This window comes from Onychomys torridus, chromosome 15 (genome assembly GCF_903995425.1).
Source record: "Onychomys torridus chromosome 15, mOncTor1.1, whole genome shotgun sequence".
In the NCBI taxonomy this organism is placed as follows: domain Eukaryota; kingdom Metazoa; phylum Chordata; class Mammalia; order Rodentia; family Cricetidae; genus Onychomys; species Onychomys torridus.
In genome coordinates, this window is record NC_050457.1 from 6,290,349 (window position 1) to 6,305,436 (window position 15,088).

The following is a 15,088-nucleotide window of genomic DNA, read 5'->3' on the forward strand; positions in this document are numbered from 1 at the left end:
TGCTTGTAATTGCAAAGTACTATACAAAAGAGTACTTTAAATAGGTATTATATTGAAGTTACTTTTAACTGTTTAGTATCAGGTCAACTTTTGTTTATATTTAGTTCAAATATAAGTACTTGAGTTTGACCTTAAGAGAAAATTGTGAAATGCATCCTAATAAGGCATTCATATTTTTGTTGTGATATAATCATACTAGCATTGATTATTTTGCTTAATTTTGGTTAAGACTTTGCAAAACTAAAGGGAGATTTCGTTGACAAAATCACTTTCAAATGGTAAATCTCATTCTTATTTATTTAAACATTTCTTTGGATGCAAGAATATAATTAGGCTATTCTTGTTTGCACACTAGTTACTAACTGAATTGACATTTTAGTGTACATTTTGACTGATTTCCTCTATTTTAAAAGTACCACAATATTTTTAAAAAAAGAGAACCCTGTGATTTGCTCTTCTCTGTGTGGAAGGATAGGAAAAGAGAAAAGATTTGGAAAATTAAGTTAATTCATTTCAAATGTTCATGTTATGTTTGAAAGACTATAAAGGAGTCACTAGATTTGCAGAGGTATACACAGTTCCAATTATTCATTAAACATCTAGTTGAGGTCAGCCAAGCTAACAAGACTTCCATCGAGTCCCACAGGTATAATTACTGTTCAGTTCGCTTTAATATTCCTTACAACTGCCCATTGACCTCATTGTGCTCAGATCTAAATTATTGAAATGGTCCATAAAAAAAAAGAATTTCCAATTTAGATTCATTGAATTTTGCTAACTTTTATCAAATAAAACAGTTTTCCACAAGACAATCTATAACATATTAAGACAGTGTCATTTAGACTGTGGGTTTGGGCTTTTGGGGATTTATTGTTTTACCTTTGTGGAAGAAGAAAACAAACATGTGATCTGAAGATAACAAAATGAACAGTGGTGTCTCAATAGATCTCTGTAGTCTACATTCTGTTGATTCATGTTAACAACTATACCACACAAGGGGGCGCACACCTTGAATCCCAGCACTTTAATCTCCAGAGCCAGGTGGATCTCTGTGAGTCCAAGTTCCAGGCCTGGTCAGAGTTCTAGAGCAGGCCCACCCCCACCCCCAAACAGTACAGGAACTGACAGTCAGACAGAAAAAGATCATGTGATTAGCTCACTGATGATGAACATGTTATAAAATGCCTCAAATTCAGTCCTAAGTTTCCCTGTTTATTACTGTGAATTGTGCAATGTCCTCTAGCCACAGAGTCATAGAAGGTAAGTGTGGTTTTGCTTTCTAACATCATTGTCACCAATTAATCAGACTTCATGTCCTCTTTAGAAGTATTTTCTGAATTTTCTAAATAAATAAATAAATAAAACATAACAAAGCCCTTAGAGATTGTAGTACCTTCTGAGAAACGCTGAGTAATTTATTACGATGGCTGAAAGGTTAACATATGAATTCATGTGACTTTTTTATTCTATAAAAATAAATGATAATTTACTACTTAAATCCCAGGCAATCTCATCTTTTGGAGCACTTGATAAAGATCTGAACTTCCCTCTCTTGGAAGTGAAGACTGGAAACTGAGTGTGTGACCCAACATTTCCGATGGTTTGCTGCTGCCCGCATGAGCACAGCAACATGACTGACTATCCTTCTGATGTGTCAGCTGCTCCCCATCACTGCCAGCTCCTCCCCATCACTGCCAGCTCCTCCCCATCACTGCCAGCCTCTCGCCCATCACTGCCAGCTCCTCCCAACAGTGCCAGCTTCCTCCCCATCACTTCGCCAGCGTCCTCCCCAACACTGGAACAGCTCCTCCCATCAACTTGCCAGGTCCTCCCATCACGCCAGTGCTCCCCATCACTGCCAGCTGACTCCCATCACCTGGCCAGCTCTCCCCATCACTGACAGCTCCTCCCCAACACTGACAGCTCCTCCCCATCACTGCCAGCTCCTCCCCATCACTGCCAGCTCCTCCCCATCACTGCCAGCTCCTCCCCATCACTGCCAGCTCCTCCCCATCACTGCCAGCTCCTCCCCATCACTGCCAGCTCCTCCCCATCACTGCCAGCTCCTCCCCATCACTGCCAGCTACTCCCCATAACTCTCTACATGATGCTCCCTCAGAGCAAAACAGAAAGGTGAAGGGTCACAAAATATATATAATAATCTTCCTAGTTCAAGAAAAGCCCATCCATATAAAACAGAAACATTGGACAATAACACTTCCCTATAGTTTTCACAACTTACAGAAAAATTAATTAAAACAAAATCAAAATCACTAATCAAGCATGCGTTATTACCTGTCTAAGGAAAGGGTGACAGTTTCATTCAGTTCTGGGGTGTCATCACCTTTGACAGTAATGTTGATTGTTGTATCACTTTGCCCAGATAAAAACACCACAGAGCCATTAAAGGGACCTGTGTCATCCATGGTCACGGCTTTTGAATTAAAGCCAGAGGGCTTCAAACTCCAGTAGACAGTAGCCTGGCCATCAGTTCCATCTCGATGGAGAGGGATGTATACCTTATTTTTAAAAAGAAAAAGAAGAAAAACAAGACTTAGCTACAATGTATGCTCATGAGTAACACAAATTTTCCATGCTCAAGCAAATGTCATTTCCTGACCACGTGTACTCCATATAAAGAAGGAAGCAGCAGGAGGCATTATAAACACAACTGAAGTAGCAGGATAATAATTTTAGATACTTTTTTTTTACACTTTTACTAATCAAATTTATCTACAATATAAACCATACCAAAAATGTGGCTTTGGAATTATCTTAATATATATTAGAAAGATAAGAAATAATGAAAAATATAAAAAACACTGTCTTTTTTACTATTCTGGCTAGCAACTGTCTGAACCTGAGAGAAATAAGCAAAGGAAAAGTCTTAGGAAGAAAATGAATAAAAAAAAACAATAAAAATAACAAAGAGGTGGCCCCTAGTCACCTGAGGGAGCTGGTTAAGACCGGAAACAGTTGAAACAGTAAATTCTCAGCTTCACATAGTAAATAAACAAAGCCTAGCATTCCCTGAGGACAAAGTAGATACTTTTCAGGCTTTTAGAAGGAAACAGTACATTTTTGAAAATATATGAAGTCAAAACCATTTTGAAAAGTGAATCTTCGCTGTCCATTTATAAAATCTAGTAACAAATGAAGGAAACAGTCAAGATACTTTGATGTGAGACTTTGATAACAAAAGAAACTCCCTCATTTCTGACCTAAACCTCACACCAATTGAAATCCAGTCTAAGTGGGAGGTACTTGTCTGACAGATTGTGGTGCAGCGATATGGAGGAGTTCCTAATAGAAGGATACTTAGGGAAGATTCAACTATGGCAATGTACGCTTTGGGAGGGAAGGAGCAGAGTATGAATATACCATCGTGTATGAGTGTGTGTGTGTGTGTGTGTGAGTGTGTGTATGAACACGCATTTTGCTAAGGCTCAGTGTTATGACATATTACTCCCGCACATGGAGGGAAGCATGCTGGCATACTGGGCAGATGCAGCAGTGGCAGGACATGCCATATGGGCATGGCCACGGCAATGGTGGCGGGCATTCATTCACGACCCAGACACTGCTTCTACTTGGAAATAGTTTATAATAATAGAGAGATAAAGAGAAAGATAGGAAGGGGGGGTCAACAGCGCACATCTCCTGGGAGAAAAAGAGAGAGTGGGAAGGGAGGGGCCTTTCCCCTAAAGAGGCGGGTGGGAATACTAACATTGGTTTCCAAGGGGTGGGTCAGAATATTAACACTCAGCATTTCACAACTTTACCACCATCATAACTGGTATCAACCATCGAATTCAGAGCTACCTCTGAGTCCTCAGTTCTACCTGAGGTAACACACAGCACGGTTAGAGAATAAAGCACAAAACTACTTGTGTTTCTACAATATGACCACTAAAAATTAGATTCATAATTGACTATCAAAGGTCATGACACTGTGTAAAACCAATCATATGTAAACAATCTACTCTCACCATGAGCAATTAATTCTATTCTTTTCTTTAATTCTTTAAATTGAAATAGTATTGCATCCCCTCCCTCCTCTTCCTCTCCCCAGGCACTCCCACTTACTCTTTCTAGAAACCCTCCCATGACACTCCACTCTCAGGATGATGGCTTCTTTTTCTATTACTAGATTTATTACATACATATTTGTGCATGTATATGTGCATATATATATATATATATATATATATATATATATATATATGTATCTATAAACACAACTTCTCAAGAATAGCAAAAATTATAGCAAAACCAGACACTGTCAGTTGTTGATTCTAACTAGCATGTATCCTATTAACTCTACATGCTAGCCCTATTTTTAAAAAAGCCTTTACACTTCTCAGACACATTAGGACACATCAATAAGTAAATGAATACTCACCACCTCAGCAGCAGAACCTTGGGGTTCGTGCAAAATGATTGGAAGATTACTAAGAAACCCAATTTCTCCATTCGCAATGGCTGGGGTAACCAACAAAGAAATATTTCTGATTTTCCCAAATCTGGGACTTACTGGTGGGATTGGGGGAAATATGTTCACCAACACCACAGCTTCCAACTATAAAACACAAGCAAAAACAAGAGATAAGATAGTTATTAAATTATTAATTAAGAAAAAATACCAGCATGAAATGTCTAAGTAGGTCACAGGTCACCAGAAAATCAGAACTTCAAGACCTGCCCCTGCACATCCTCTTTCACCTCCTGAAGTGACTGCCAGAGTCTAATCTCTTCTGATTCTCAGTGTGATTACTGTGTGGAATTCTCCTGGGTTCTTTACCTTGTAACTTCATCCTACATCTTTAATAATATCTGAATATCTCTATCAAACTCCAAGTCCTTATAACCAGTCACTAGTGAGCATCTCACAAATGTCACACAAACATTTACAGACAGACTATTCAAAGAGAAATCACTATCCTTGTTCCAGGCCCTACCCACCACCACCTTTTTGTGTATCACCCACCTGTTTTTCCACCTTCTCACATACCCAACTTCATTGATATCTTAAAAGTCAAAAGTAAAATGTCTCTCCCCATTTTCTGCCTGGTTTCCACCGACTCATGTATCCAGTAAACCACCTACTTACTACCCTTCTCTGCCAGCCTGAAGTCAGTGCAAGAAGACCATTCAGAACTCCAACTTAATGCTTAAAGAAATGCAGTGCACATATAACACATTATTAGTCTCCCAGGAGTTGATGAAGATGGTGGTCTCCTCACCAAGAATGGCCCTTCCTTCATCATCTCAGTTTGAAGTATATACCTTAAAAACTGGTTAAATGGCCCCTCTTCCCTACGAAGATCTCTTGAGATTCTCCAGTTGTCTTTGGCTACCTCCTTTGGAAGCTCTACCGCTCTCATTAAGCTTCTAATGCAACTACAAACTTCATACATCATTAGTTCACCACTTCACACCTGCATTCCCAAGGCAGAAATCCATCTGTTCAAGGATACAGCCATGCATGGTGACTCATGCCTTTTATCCCAGAAAGCGAGCCTTTAATCCCAGGGAGAGATGGTAGAAAGAGAAAGATATATAAGGCATGAAGACCAGAAACTAGAAGCTTTTGGCTGGTTAAGCTTTTAGGCTTTTGAGCAGCAGTTGAGCTGAGATTCATTCTGGATGAGGACTCAGAGGCTTCCAGTCTGAGGAAACAGGATCAGCTGAGGAATTGTTGAGGTGAGAAAGCTGTGGCTTGTTCTGCTTCTCTGATCTTCCAGCATTCACCCCAATACCTGGCTCCGGGTTTGATTTTATTAATAAGACCTGTTAAGATTCCTGCTACACATCATTAGTTCATCATTTCACATCTCAGATTTCTGCTTGTTAGGGATCTTAAAGGAACTATGTCCTTGTCAGCACGTTCCCCATACACAACACAAACCTGAAATGCAGCAGCTACGCAATAAGCTTTTATAATTCATCCCTCCAGAACAAGCAGCTTTATAAGGGTCACTGATACACTGCAAATTTCAACATCTACATGTGGAACTCTATCAATCCATACTGTTCAATTGAGGGAGTTAGTCATTACAGGACTATTTTAAAAAAACAGAGCTTTTAGGTCACATGAGACTTTCAACTTCACAAAGCATTTCAAATCTCTTCCTCTGCAAAGCTTTGAAATGTTGACATGATGCTGCTAAGAAATCACAGTAGAGATTTGTGGTTTGTATGGTTTTTCAGAAATGGATGAGACTGGGCTGTTCTCCCATGACGGGAATACTTTGTGACAGACAACATAATATCCCAAAGAGCCAATTTAATGCATCATTTAAATGTCATACTTTTTGTTGAAAATTATGTACAAGAGAAAGACAGAAAGAAGTCCGCATTTAGAAAAATAAAAAGAAATTAGAGTACAAATTTTGCCCAATACTGATATACAAACTAAGCCAATTAAACAGTTTGATTTTTCAGTAAACTACATTGACTTTATAAAATAAACTGTAAAGACAAATATGTTGTTAAAACCATTTGCATATAACTTTTATTCTCAGAGAAAATGAACACATGTACACAGTCACATATAGCTATATTCTTAGAAAATAGCAGGGCTGAAGAGATGGCTTAGTGGTTAAGAGCACTGCAGCTCTTTCAAAGGACCCTGGTTCAATTCCCAGCACCCACATAGCAGCTTACAACTGTCTGTAACTCCTGTTCTAGGGGACCCAACGCCCTTACACAGACATACCTACAGGCAAAACACCAATGTACATAAAATAAAAAATAAGTAAATAATAAAAAAAAAACTTCTCTACTAGGGTTATATTTAAAAAAGAAAGAAAGAAAATAGCACAAAAAAATAACATAGACACATCTGAATGAAATGTTGATAAGAGGTTACACTGGTTAGAGGTAAAGATGTATCTGAAATCCCCAGTCATGTGAAAGTAGTCATCTGTGCATACACATCCATTCCCAGTTGTTCACAGGTCTCTAAGCTGCTAGAACTGTCTAAAGCAATGGTTCTCAACCTGTGGGTCATGGCCCCATTAGTAATCTCTATCTCCAAAAATATTTACATTACAATTCAGTGGCAAAATTACAGTTATGAAGTAGCAACAAAATAATTTTATGGTTAGGGGTCATCATAACATGAGGAACTGTACCAAAGGGCTGCAGCATTAGGAAGGTTGAGAACCACTGGTCTAAAGCATCAAAGGAAGAAAATATATTTTTTTACTCAAAACTTTCTATAAAGAAAAAGTAAGTCATTTTAGCTACTTTTATCAGAAGGTCATATAATTAATTCTAGTGCTTGTACTTTTGAAAACTACAAAGGAATGATATAAAAGATGATGAAAAAAGATCATTCAATGAACTAATCAAATAAAAGATGCTAATTTTAGTGTCTTGCTTTTGCTTCTACAGTTCCTTACACATCTGCAAAATGAAGGTGTTCCCTGCATTCATAAGGGGTCATGTTTGCCTTCACATATCTGCTATTGACAGTACATGCCTTCCTAATGTTGTGCCCCAGGACACATTGGCTGAAGGGTTCAAAGCATGAGAAGAGCATGTTTCTGGTCCCCCTTCTTGTAGTTCCATCAGTTTCCATGCAGTACAATGTTGCATGCTTGTCTTAGTTAGGCTGTGAAGAGACACCATGACCATGGCAACTCTTATTAAAAAAAAAAAATTCATTGTGGTGGAGGCTTACACTTCAGAGGTTCAGTCCATTATCATCATGGTGGGACGTGGTGGCGTGCAGGCAGACATAGTGCTGGAGGGATAACTGAGAGTTCTTCATCTTGCACGCAACAGAACGTGGGCTGTGTGTCACACTGAGTGAGAGAAGCCTGAGAAAGAGACCTCAAAGCCTGTGGCAACAGTGGCTCACTTCCTCCCACAAGAACGCGTCCTACTTCAACAAGGCCACACCTCCTGGTAGTGCCACTCCCTTTGCGGAGGGAGTCATTTTCTTCCAAACCTCCACAGCACTCTCCTCTTCTAGCACCTTCTATGCAAATGCCATAGCTTTCTTACCCCTCAGCCTTCTTGCGCCTCCAGCTGTTTCAATCCCAAGGAACTAACTATGCAACAATTGAGACCAGACCTCCCGGAAAGAGGAGCCCTGTTAACTGTCTGCACTTACCCCTTCTGTTTTCTGATCGCATATGGAGCTAGACAAAGAACTGGGTCTGAGTCAGTAGTGAAAACAGCTTTCTGACCGAACATCACCAAAAATTAGTCCTCATACTGCAAGTTTTTCCTCAGTTTTCAAGTATTATAAAGAATAAATTCTGGGACTCTGGAGCCTCTTTTTGAGGACGTCAACAGGTCCTTGTTTGAGACTCGGGCTTTCCTGCAGTGCTGTAATGGCTGTCGTTCTGCCTAGCTGTTGACACCCTGTATCTGACGCTGTGTCACCGTCCCAGGCAACCGAACTTTAGGGATATTCGGAGGAATCCCACGGTCGCCTCCAGCAGCCCGCCAAGATGGCCATGCAAGCGGCCAAGAGGGCGAATATTCGCCTCCCACCTGAAGTAAATCGGATTTTGTATATAAGGAATTTGCCATACAGAATCACAGCGGAAGAAATGTATGATATATTTGGGAAATATGGGCCTATTCGTCAAATCAGAGTAGGGAATACACCCGAGACCAGAGGAACAGCCTATGTGGTCTACGAAGACCATCTATCTGGATTCAACGTGTGTAACAGATACCTCGTGGTGTTGTATTATAATGCTAACCAGGCATTCCAGAAGATGGACACCAAGAAGAAGGAGGAGCAGCCGAAGCTTCTCAAGGAGAAGTACAGCATCAACAAAGACCCCCCAATGAGTTCTCGGACTTCACTCTGAAGACGCCCATTTTCTTCTTAGTTAGCATGGCTTGTTTAAAATTTTTCTAAGCGTTAGAATATATTATGTTAATAAACCTGTAGCTTTTGTATAAATAAATAAATAATAAATTCTGTCGCATTTCAGTGGAGTGTTGAGATAACATAACTTGAATAATAGCTTACCCTCAGAAAGTTCTTAGTAAGGCACTGTCTATGGGGAAGTTACCTGTAGCTACTTTGAAAAGTTATTGGGTATTTTGAAAATATTAATAATTTAGTATCAGGGTTACTGATAAGGATATTGATGTAGAGCTCTCTATCCATAGTAAAAGCTAGTTTTGAAGAATCAAGAGAAAATAAATTAGAAACCTAATATGGAAACTGATAAATTCTCTATAAATCCAAATAACACCTCTGCATCCTCAGTCCCTAATGACATGGTATCACTAAATGCTCTACGATCTTAGTCACACCACAGCAGTGAGCACTCTGGAATCACAAAGGGACTCAGGAGGCTGTGAAAACTAAAGCAACAGTGTGAACTATTTCCCTTCTGAAATCTGTTTGAATAACTGTGTTTCCTTATGATTTGTAGCCGATGTGAGACCAAAGGCAGACGGGGTGAACTGAACACTGAGATGCCAGAGACAAAATTGTCTTTAAGCATGTGCTAATAAGAACACCATGAATCCAGAGAACACAAGCACCACACAGGATGAATGGAGGTACAGACACCAGACAGGAGACAACTTTTATTCAATTCTAAAGCTGCTCAGCACCTCATATCCCAGAGACTTTTGGAAATGTGGAGGAAATTACCCCAAGTATGAACTAGTAAAAATGTATGCATCTCATTTAACAAATCAACTTTTAAAGCCAAACAAGTCATGACATATTTTTAACTTTTTAAATTTTCTAAAGATATGCCTAAGTGTGTTCCCATGGCAGCATTCTGGCTTTCAGTCCTTGCTACTGGTCTTAACTGTTTGCTCTACTCAACTTCTCACACTGCCATGGGGCCAGCCATCTCACAAGCGCGTGCCATAAACCAAGGAAGAGTGAGGCACACTTGTGAGTAGAGCTATGGCCTGAATGCCTCTAGGAATCTTTAGAATTGACTGACTGTCCCTGGGCAAACATCACAGCAAAATCTCCCCACATGAAGGAAACAACAAAATTATGATAAAAAAGATGAAGGTCAGTGTCTCTATCACCAATGATGGCAGGGACATGACAAAAACCTCCCCCTGGATAAGCACTCATCAAAACAGTCAAAAAAAGGGGGGGAGGGGGCTGGAGATTTAGCTCAGTGGTAGAGCGCTTGCCTAGCAAGCACAAGGCCCTGGGTTCGATCCTCAGCTCAAAAAAAAAAAAAAAAAAAAAAAAAGCCGGGCAGTGGTGGCACATGCCTTTAATCCCAGCACTCGGGACGCACAGCCAGGCGGATCTCTGTGAGTTTGAGGCCAGCTTTGGCTACCAAGTGAGTCCCAAGAAAGGTGCAAAGCTACACAGAGAAACAAAACAAACAAACAAAAAAAGTGTTCATCACGTACTGGCAAATCATGTATCTTATAACAGGTCACCCACCAGGCCATTGGGTGAGCTGTTCCTCTGGAATGCAAAGCCTATGATGTGTAGCACTCAGCCAAGTTCTGGAGGAAAGAGCTGCCCTCCGTGCTTAGCAAGGCTGGACAGAGGGCCATGGCATTTAGGGAGTCAAGAATACTACATGCTTTCGGAGACTAACAAAATTACCTAAACAATAAATCATTCCCTTCCTTTTAAATTTCTCATCCGCAATTCTGGAAGCTAAAAGACTGCCTTCTGTGTGGTAATTAAGGAACTGTTTAAATCTACAACTGTTTTCCATGCAAACAAACATTCTAAGGATAAGATTTCACATTTTCATCCCTGAAAGCCTCAAGAAGTTTATGCCACATATACACTTTCTGCATAGGTATTTTAGGAGGAATCTATTATGCAAAAGTAAAACATAATCCAAAAGGGAAACGCCAGGAGCTAAGAAAACCCAGGAGTTTATTTTAAAAAACTTCCAAAGTCAGGCGGTGGTCATACAAGCCTTTAATCCCAGCACTTGGGAGGCAGAGGCAGGAGGATCTCTGTAAATTCGAGGCCAGACTAGGCTACAGAGTGAGTTCCAGGAAAGGTGCAAAGCTGCACAGAGAAACCCGTCTCAAAAAAAACAAAAGACAAAAAACAAACAACAACAACAACAAAAACAACAAAAAACTTCCGAACCCAGAAGACAGAACAAAACAGTTGCTACAGCTAATCTCAACTTTCAACACTGTGGTGAGACTGGTGGGCAATCCTGTTTAAGAGCTGGAAAGGAGGCCGGTCAGAACCTCCAGAGAGAGAGAGCCGTCCGGACCCGGGAATACAGCCTGAGTACATCAGGACCCGGGAATACAGCCTGAGTACATCAGGACCCGGGAATACAGCCTGAGTACGTCAGGACCCGGGAATACAGCCTGAGTACATCAGGACCCGGGAATACAGCCTGAGTACATCAGGACCCGGGAATACAGCCTGAGTACGAATGCCATCAGGACCCGGGAATACAGCCTGAGTACATCAGGACCCGGGAATACAGCCTGAGTACCAATAATATTTAAAAAAAGAATGTGTTTGGCAGATAGAAGTTGAAAAATTAGGAGTGGCGAGGTGGAAGGATGTGAGGTAGGGCTCTCAACTGAGGGAGGTCCAGAGATCTGACCCTCACTTAATGAACAAACATTTTTGAACATACTATTTAAAAGAAAAAAACTTTTCAGATTGCTTTTAGTTTCAGAAATGCTTCTCTTATAATATGCACTATGAGAAATATTTACTCCATAAGTCCCATTCTCCTGTCCCATTTTCCAAAGCAAGTCACAGCTCTGGTGAATCTGTCTCCTGCGCCCTGCTCAACGGCCTGCGAGTTACTGTGTGTACTCGTCTCCTTTGCGTTTCTACCTGGTGTATCTTTAGTACCAACTGGCTGGAATATTTATTCAGATTTGTGAGCCGTGGGAGGTGCCATCTCTTAAGGGACACTCTACCAGAGTTTTTTCTTTTGCGTTTCCTTGTTTGTTTGTTTCCCCCCGTTTCAGTATGTAGCCAAGGCTGGCCTTCCCCTCACCATCCTCTTTCTTGCCTTAGTCTCCTGAGTGCTGGGTTACAGGTGTGTACCGCTCTGCCAGCCCTAAGTAGTTTCAAAGAACAAGTAGAATCTAAATTATAAATAAGAGCAGAACAACTGTTTGCTGTATCACACAGAGAACCAAAACGGAGATTATTTTCATCATCAAAGTACCTGCACTAGGAAGTGGGCCTCGTTCTGCAGGAATGCATCATTTCTTATTGGTAACTTTGTAGTGACTTGATTGTTATGTTCTGGGAAAATGAGGCTGCCTCTCCTGGATGTATTTAAGATGCCGTCTTTGGCTCGCAAGGGGTCCACAGCTCCAGCGGGAATATAGAGTGCAGAATAAATCACCTTCAAGTCTCCTTTAGTGCCCCCCAGTCTCGTAAAACTCAAGGATAAGCATCGTTCACTCGGACTGCTTTCAATCTTCTGGCTTTCCACGGGAAACAGGGCGATTTCTCCATAAACATTGTCGCTGTCCTGAATGTAGAACAGAAGCTGCAAATGAAATGGCATGGTTAGTGCAGGAGTTTCACAGCCGGGATGGTCCAGACGACCCTGGTCTTTATTATTTATGTAGATACCATGTCTTAAATGACCACTCTGTGTATGAAGAGGAGTGAGAGAATCCAAAACAGTTTCAAAAGTTTTCAGAACATAGAAGTTTTGAAACTTTTTATATGGTAAAATATGATGTCTGGGCTTAAAGATAGTGTTAGAAGCTTTGGCTAGTGAAGAAGTACACAGTCCCTGGTTCCAACCAATGAGTACAGTAGAAGGACCCATTGTTTGTTTGGATTTTTTTGTTGTTGTTTTACTTTGCTATTTTCCGAAGAAATTCAGTTGATGAGGAGAACTAACCACCACTTTGGCAAAACCAGAATTCTTCCTGCCACACAAAACTAAGCATAATTGGATCTGTACGCTGAAATTCTTCAGCGCTTTTGTATCACGGAAGTATGGACAGGTGTGAAGCATGACACATCCCCACCTGTGCTGGCTCGCTCACTTCAGCACCGCCTTGTGTCGTGTGAGGCAAGATTTTAAGGAGGTAAACTTCAGCCTCTTCTGGAAGATCATCGTCAATGATGGTAAGAGGAATTGATGCCAACATCTGCCCTTGTACAAACTGGAGAGTCCCAGAACTAGGGCTGATATCTGCTGTCACTGGTGAGGGATCACTGCTGTTCCTTGTCAGCACCCAATTCACAGAAACATCTCCGTGGGTGCCACCATTTCTAACCACTGTGATTTCTTCAAATCTAGAATTGTTTAGAACACATAAGGTCATATTATGCACTCTAAAAAAGCAGAGACCAACAAAAAAACTAATTAGTTTTAATAGGAAAAGATTATAAATATATGTACATAGCCTAAGAACTTATCATAATATGAATTCCTTTTAATAATTAAATCACGTTAAAAAGAAATCAGTAAAGCAGTTACAGAGGAAAAGGCACATGTTCTCACAGCTCAGCCTTGTGTCAACACTATAAAAATTAAATCATGTAACAGTACAATAAAGTAATTATTGTTGTGAGTTCCAAGTAAATTATACCTGGAAGCTTTATCTTCATCGATTATAACTGGCCTTTCAAACAAAATGCTGTTGAATGAAAGAACTCCATAAGGTTTGTCGTTTGGCTTAATGGTGACCTGCACAGAAGAAGGACCCATCAGCACAGCATCTCCCTGCAACGTGTTCTTTAGTAACATTATGTGAAATGATTCAGCTATCTCTGGTATGGTGTCATCAATTATTTGAAATTTCAAGTGTAACTCATGAATAAAAGGCGGGAAGGTAAGAGTGGTGTCTGGTTGAAGATCGATGAAGTCTACATTTTGCTGGGCATGTGCTGTTGAATCCCCGGTCATAACTTTATATCTGACTGAAACTTCGGATTCCTCAGCTCCAATCAGGTTTCCATCGCTATCCTTCCCACGGAGCACTGGAATAGTGAGGATGTGGTCATCCTCGGGAATCAAGTAGACACTCTGGATGAACTTCACAGGACTGTCGTTTTTCCTCACGGTGATTTCAACCGAACTCCGCGAGGCGTTCATCTCTGCCCCTCCTTCTACACTTTTCAGCTGAATCAAAAACACTTCATCATTTTCTGGCACCTGTCACGGGATGTAAACATCATCAGGCAAAATTCCTGAAAACAGGCCCAAGTTTTACAAAGGAGTGTGTTTCATAGAAATAGGAAAGGCAAAGGTAAGGAACAATGGTAAGTGGCTCATATGGACTCCACATACTAAAATATCTTCCAAATGTTAATTTATTTTCAGTTAGGGAGGAAAATGAAAAATAACTTAATAAAGCAATGGTATGAAGAATTAATGATGAATATTTGCTTCTTTGGATCTTGATCAAAGTTGAGAAAACTATAAAGTACACAGTACAAAAGGGAATAAATCCTTGTCAATTTTAGAACATTGATGGGGTCATAAAGAGTATTCAAAGTCTAATAACGCCCTAGAATCTGGAAAGTACACTAACTAACAAATAGTTGCTTCATTTCAGCATATGAATTTCTCTCTCATCTCTCTATGTGATTCTAATTCAGGAGGCAATTCTATGATATTAAGAGAACACCATGCCTCTCTGGAGAATGGCCCAAAAGAGTCATTTCTTGATGAAATACTAACATTACTCAAGAGGATAGTTTTTTATAGCTTACAGAAATCCTGGAGTTACTCTCCAGTGTGCCTTCCTGTTCAAGTTTTACATTCACTGCAAATTATATTTTATGAATAAGAGTGAAAACCCACATCATTTTACCTCCAGCAGTAGCAATACAAATAAGTAAAGACACTTCTCCCAAAATATACTACTAAATCTTTTAGATGTACAAGATCAGTAATTCATTTCTTGTACACAGATCATAACCTATGATTGCTGTGGGATTGCAGAGAAAGCTTTTGCTGATCTCCTGAACTAGAAAAACAAAGGTCATCAATGCTACCAAATATTTCAGGTTTTTCCAGAAAAATCTATTATTCTAAAGTGTTTAGTGCATTTTCTTCTTTAAGTATTGTTGATGCTTTGGTTACAGATTTCTATCTATTTTTCCCGTCTTCACTTCTTTAAAAATACCTGGATTCCTTTGTAAGTTTATTTT

General features: G+C 40.1%; 2 protein-coding genes across 2 annotated transcripts in view; one reads left to right on the forward strand and one right to left on the reverse strand.

Moving 5' to 3' along the window:
• The window catches only part of Adgrv1 (adhesion G protein-coupled receptor V1), a 506,561-nt gene that overhangs the window by 475,859 nt on the left and 15,614 nt on the right, over positions 1-15,088 (reverse strand). Inside the window, exons 8-12 of the mRNA XM_036207476.1 lie at positions 13,522-14,087; positions 12,955-13,231; positions 12,132-12,461; positions 4,403-4,579; positions 2,296-2,519 (exon numbers count right to left, since the gene is read on the reverse strand). Coding sequence (XP_036063369.1) covers positions 2,296-2,519; positions 4,403-4,579; positions 12,132-12,461; positions 12,955-13,231; positions 13,522-14,087 — 1,574 coding nt within the window. The remainder of the gene's footprint in view (positions 1-2,295; positions 2,520-4,402; positions 4,580-12,131; positions 12,462-12,954; positions 13,232-13,521; positions 14,088-15,088) is intronic.
• LOC118596251 (splicing factor 3B subunit 6-like) lies at positions 8,432-8,834 on the forward strand. Its single transcript, XM_036207029.1, has one exon. The coding sequence runs from the start codon at positions 8,466-8,468 to the stop codon at positions 8,832-8,834; it is 369 nt and encodes a 122-aa protein (XP_036062922.1). The 5' UTR covers positions 8,432-8,465.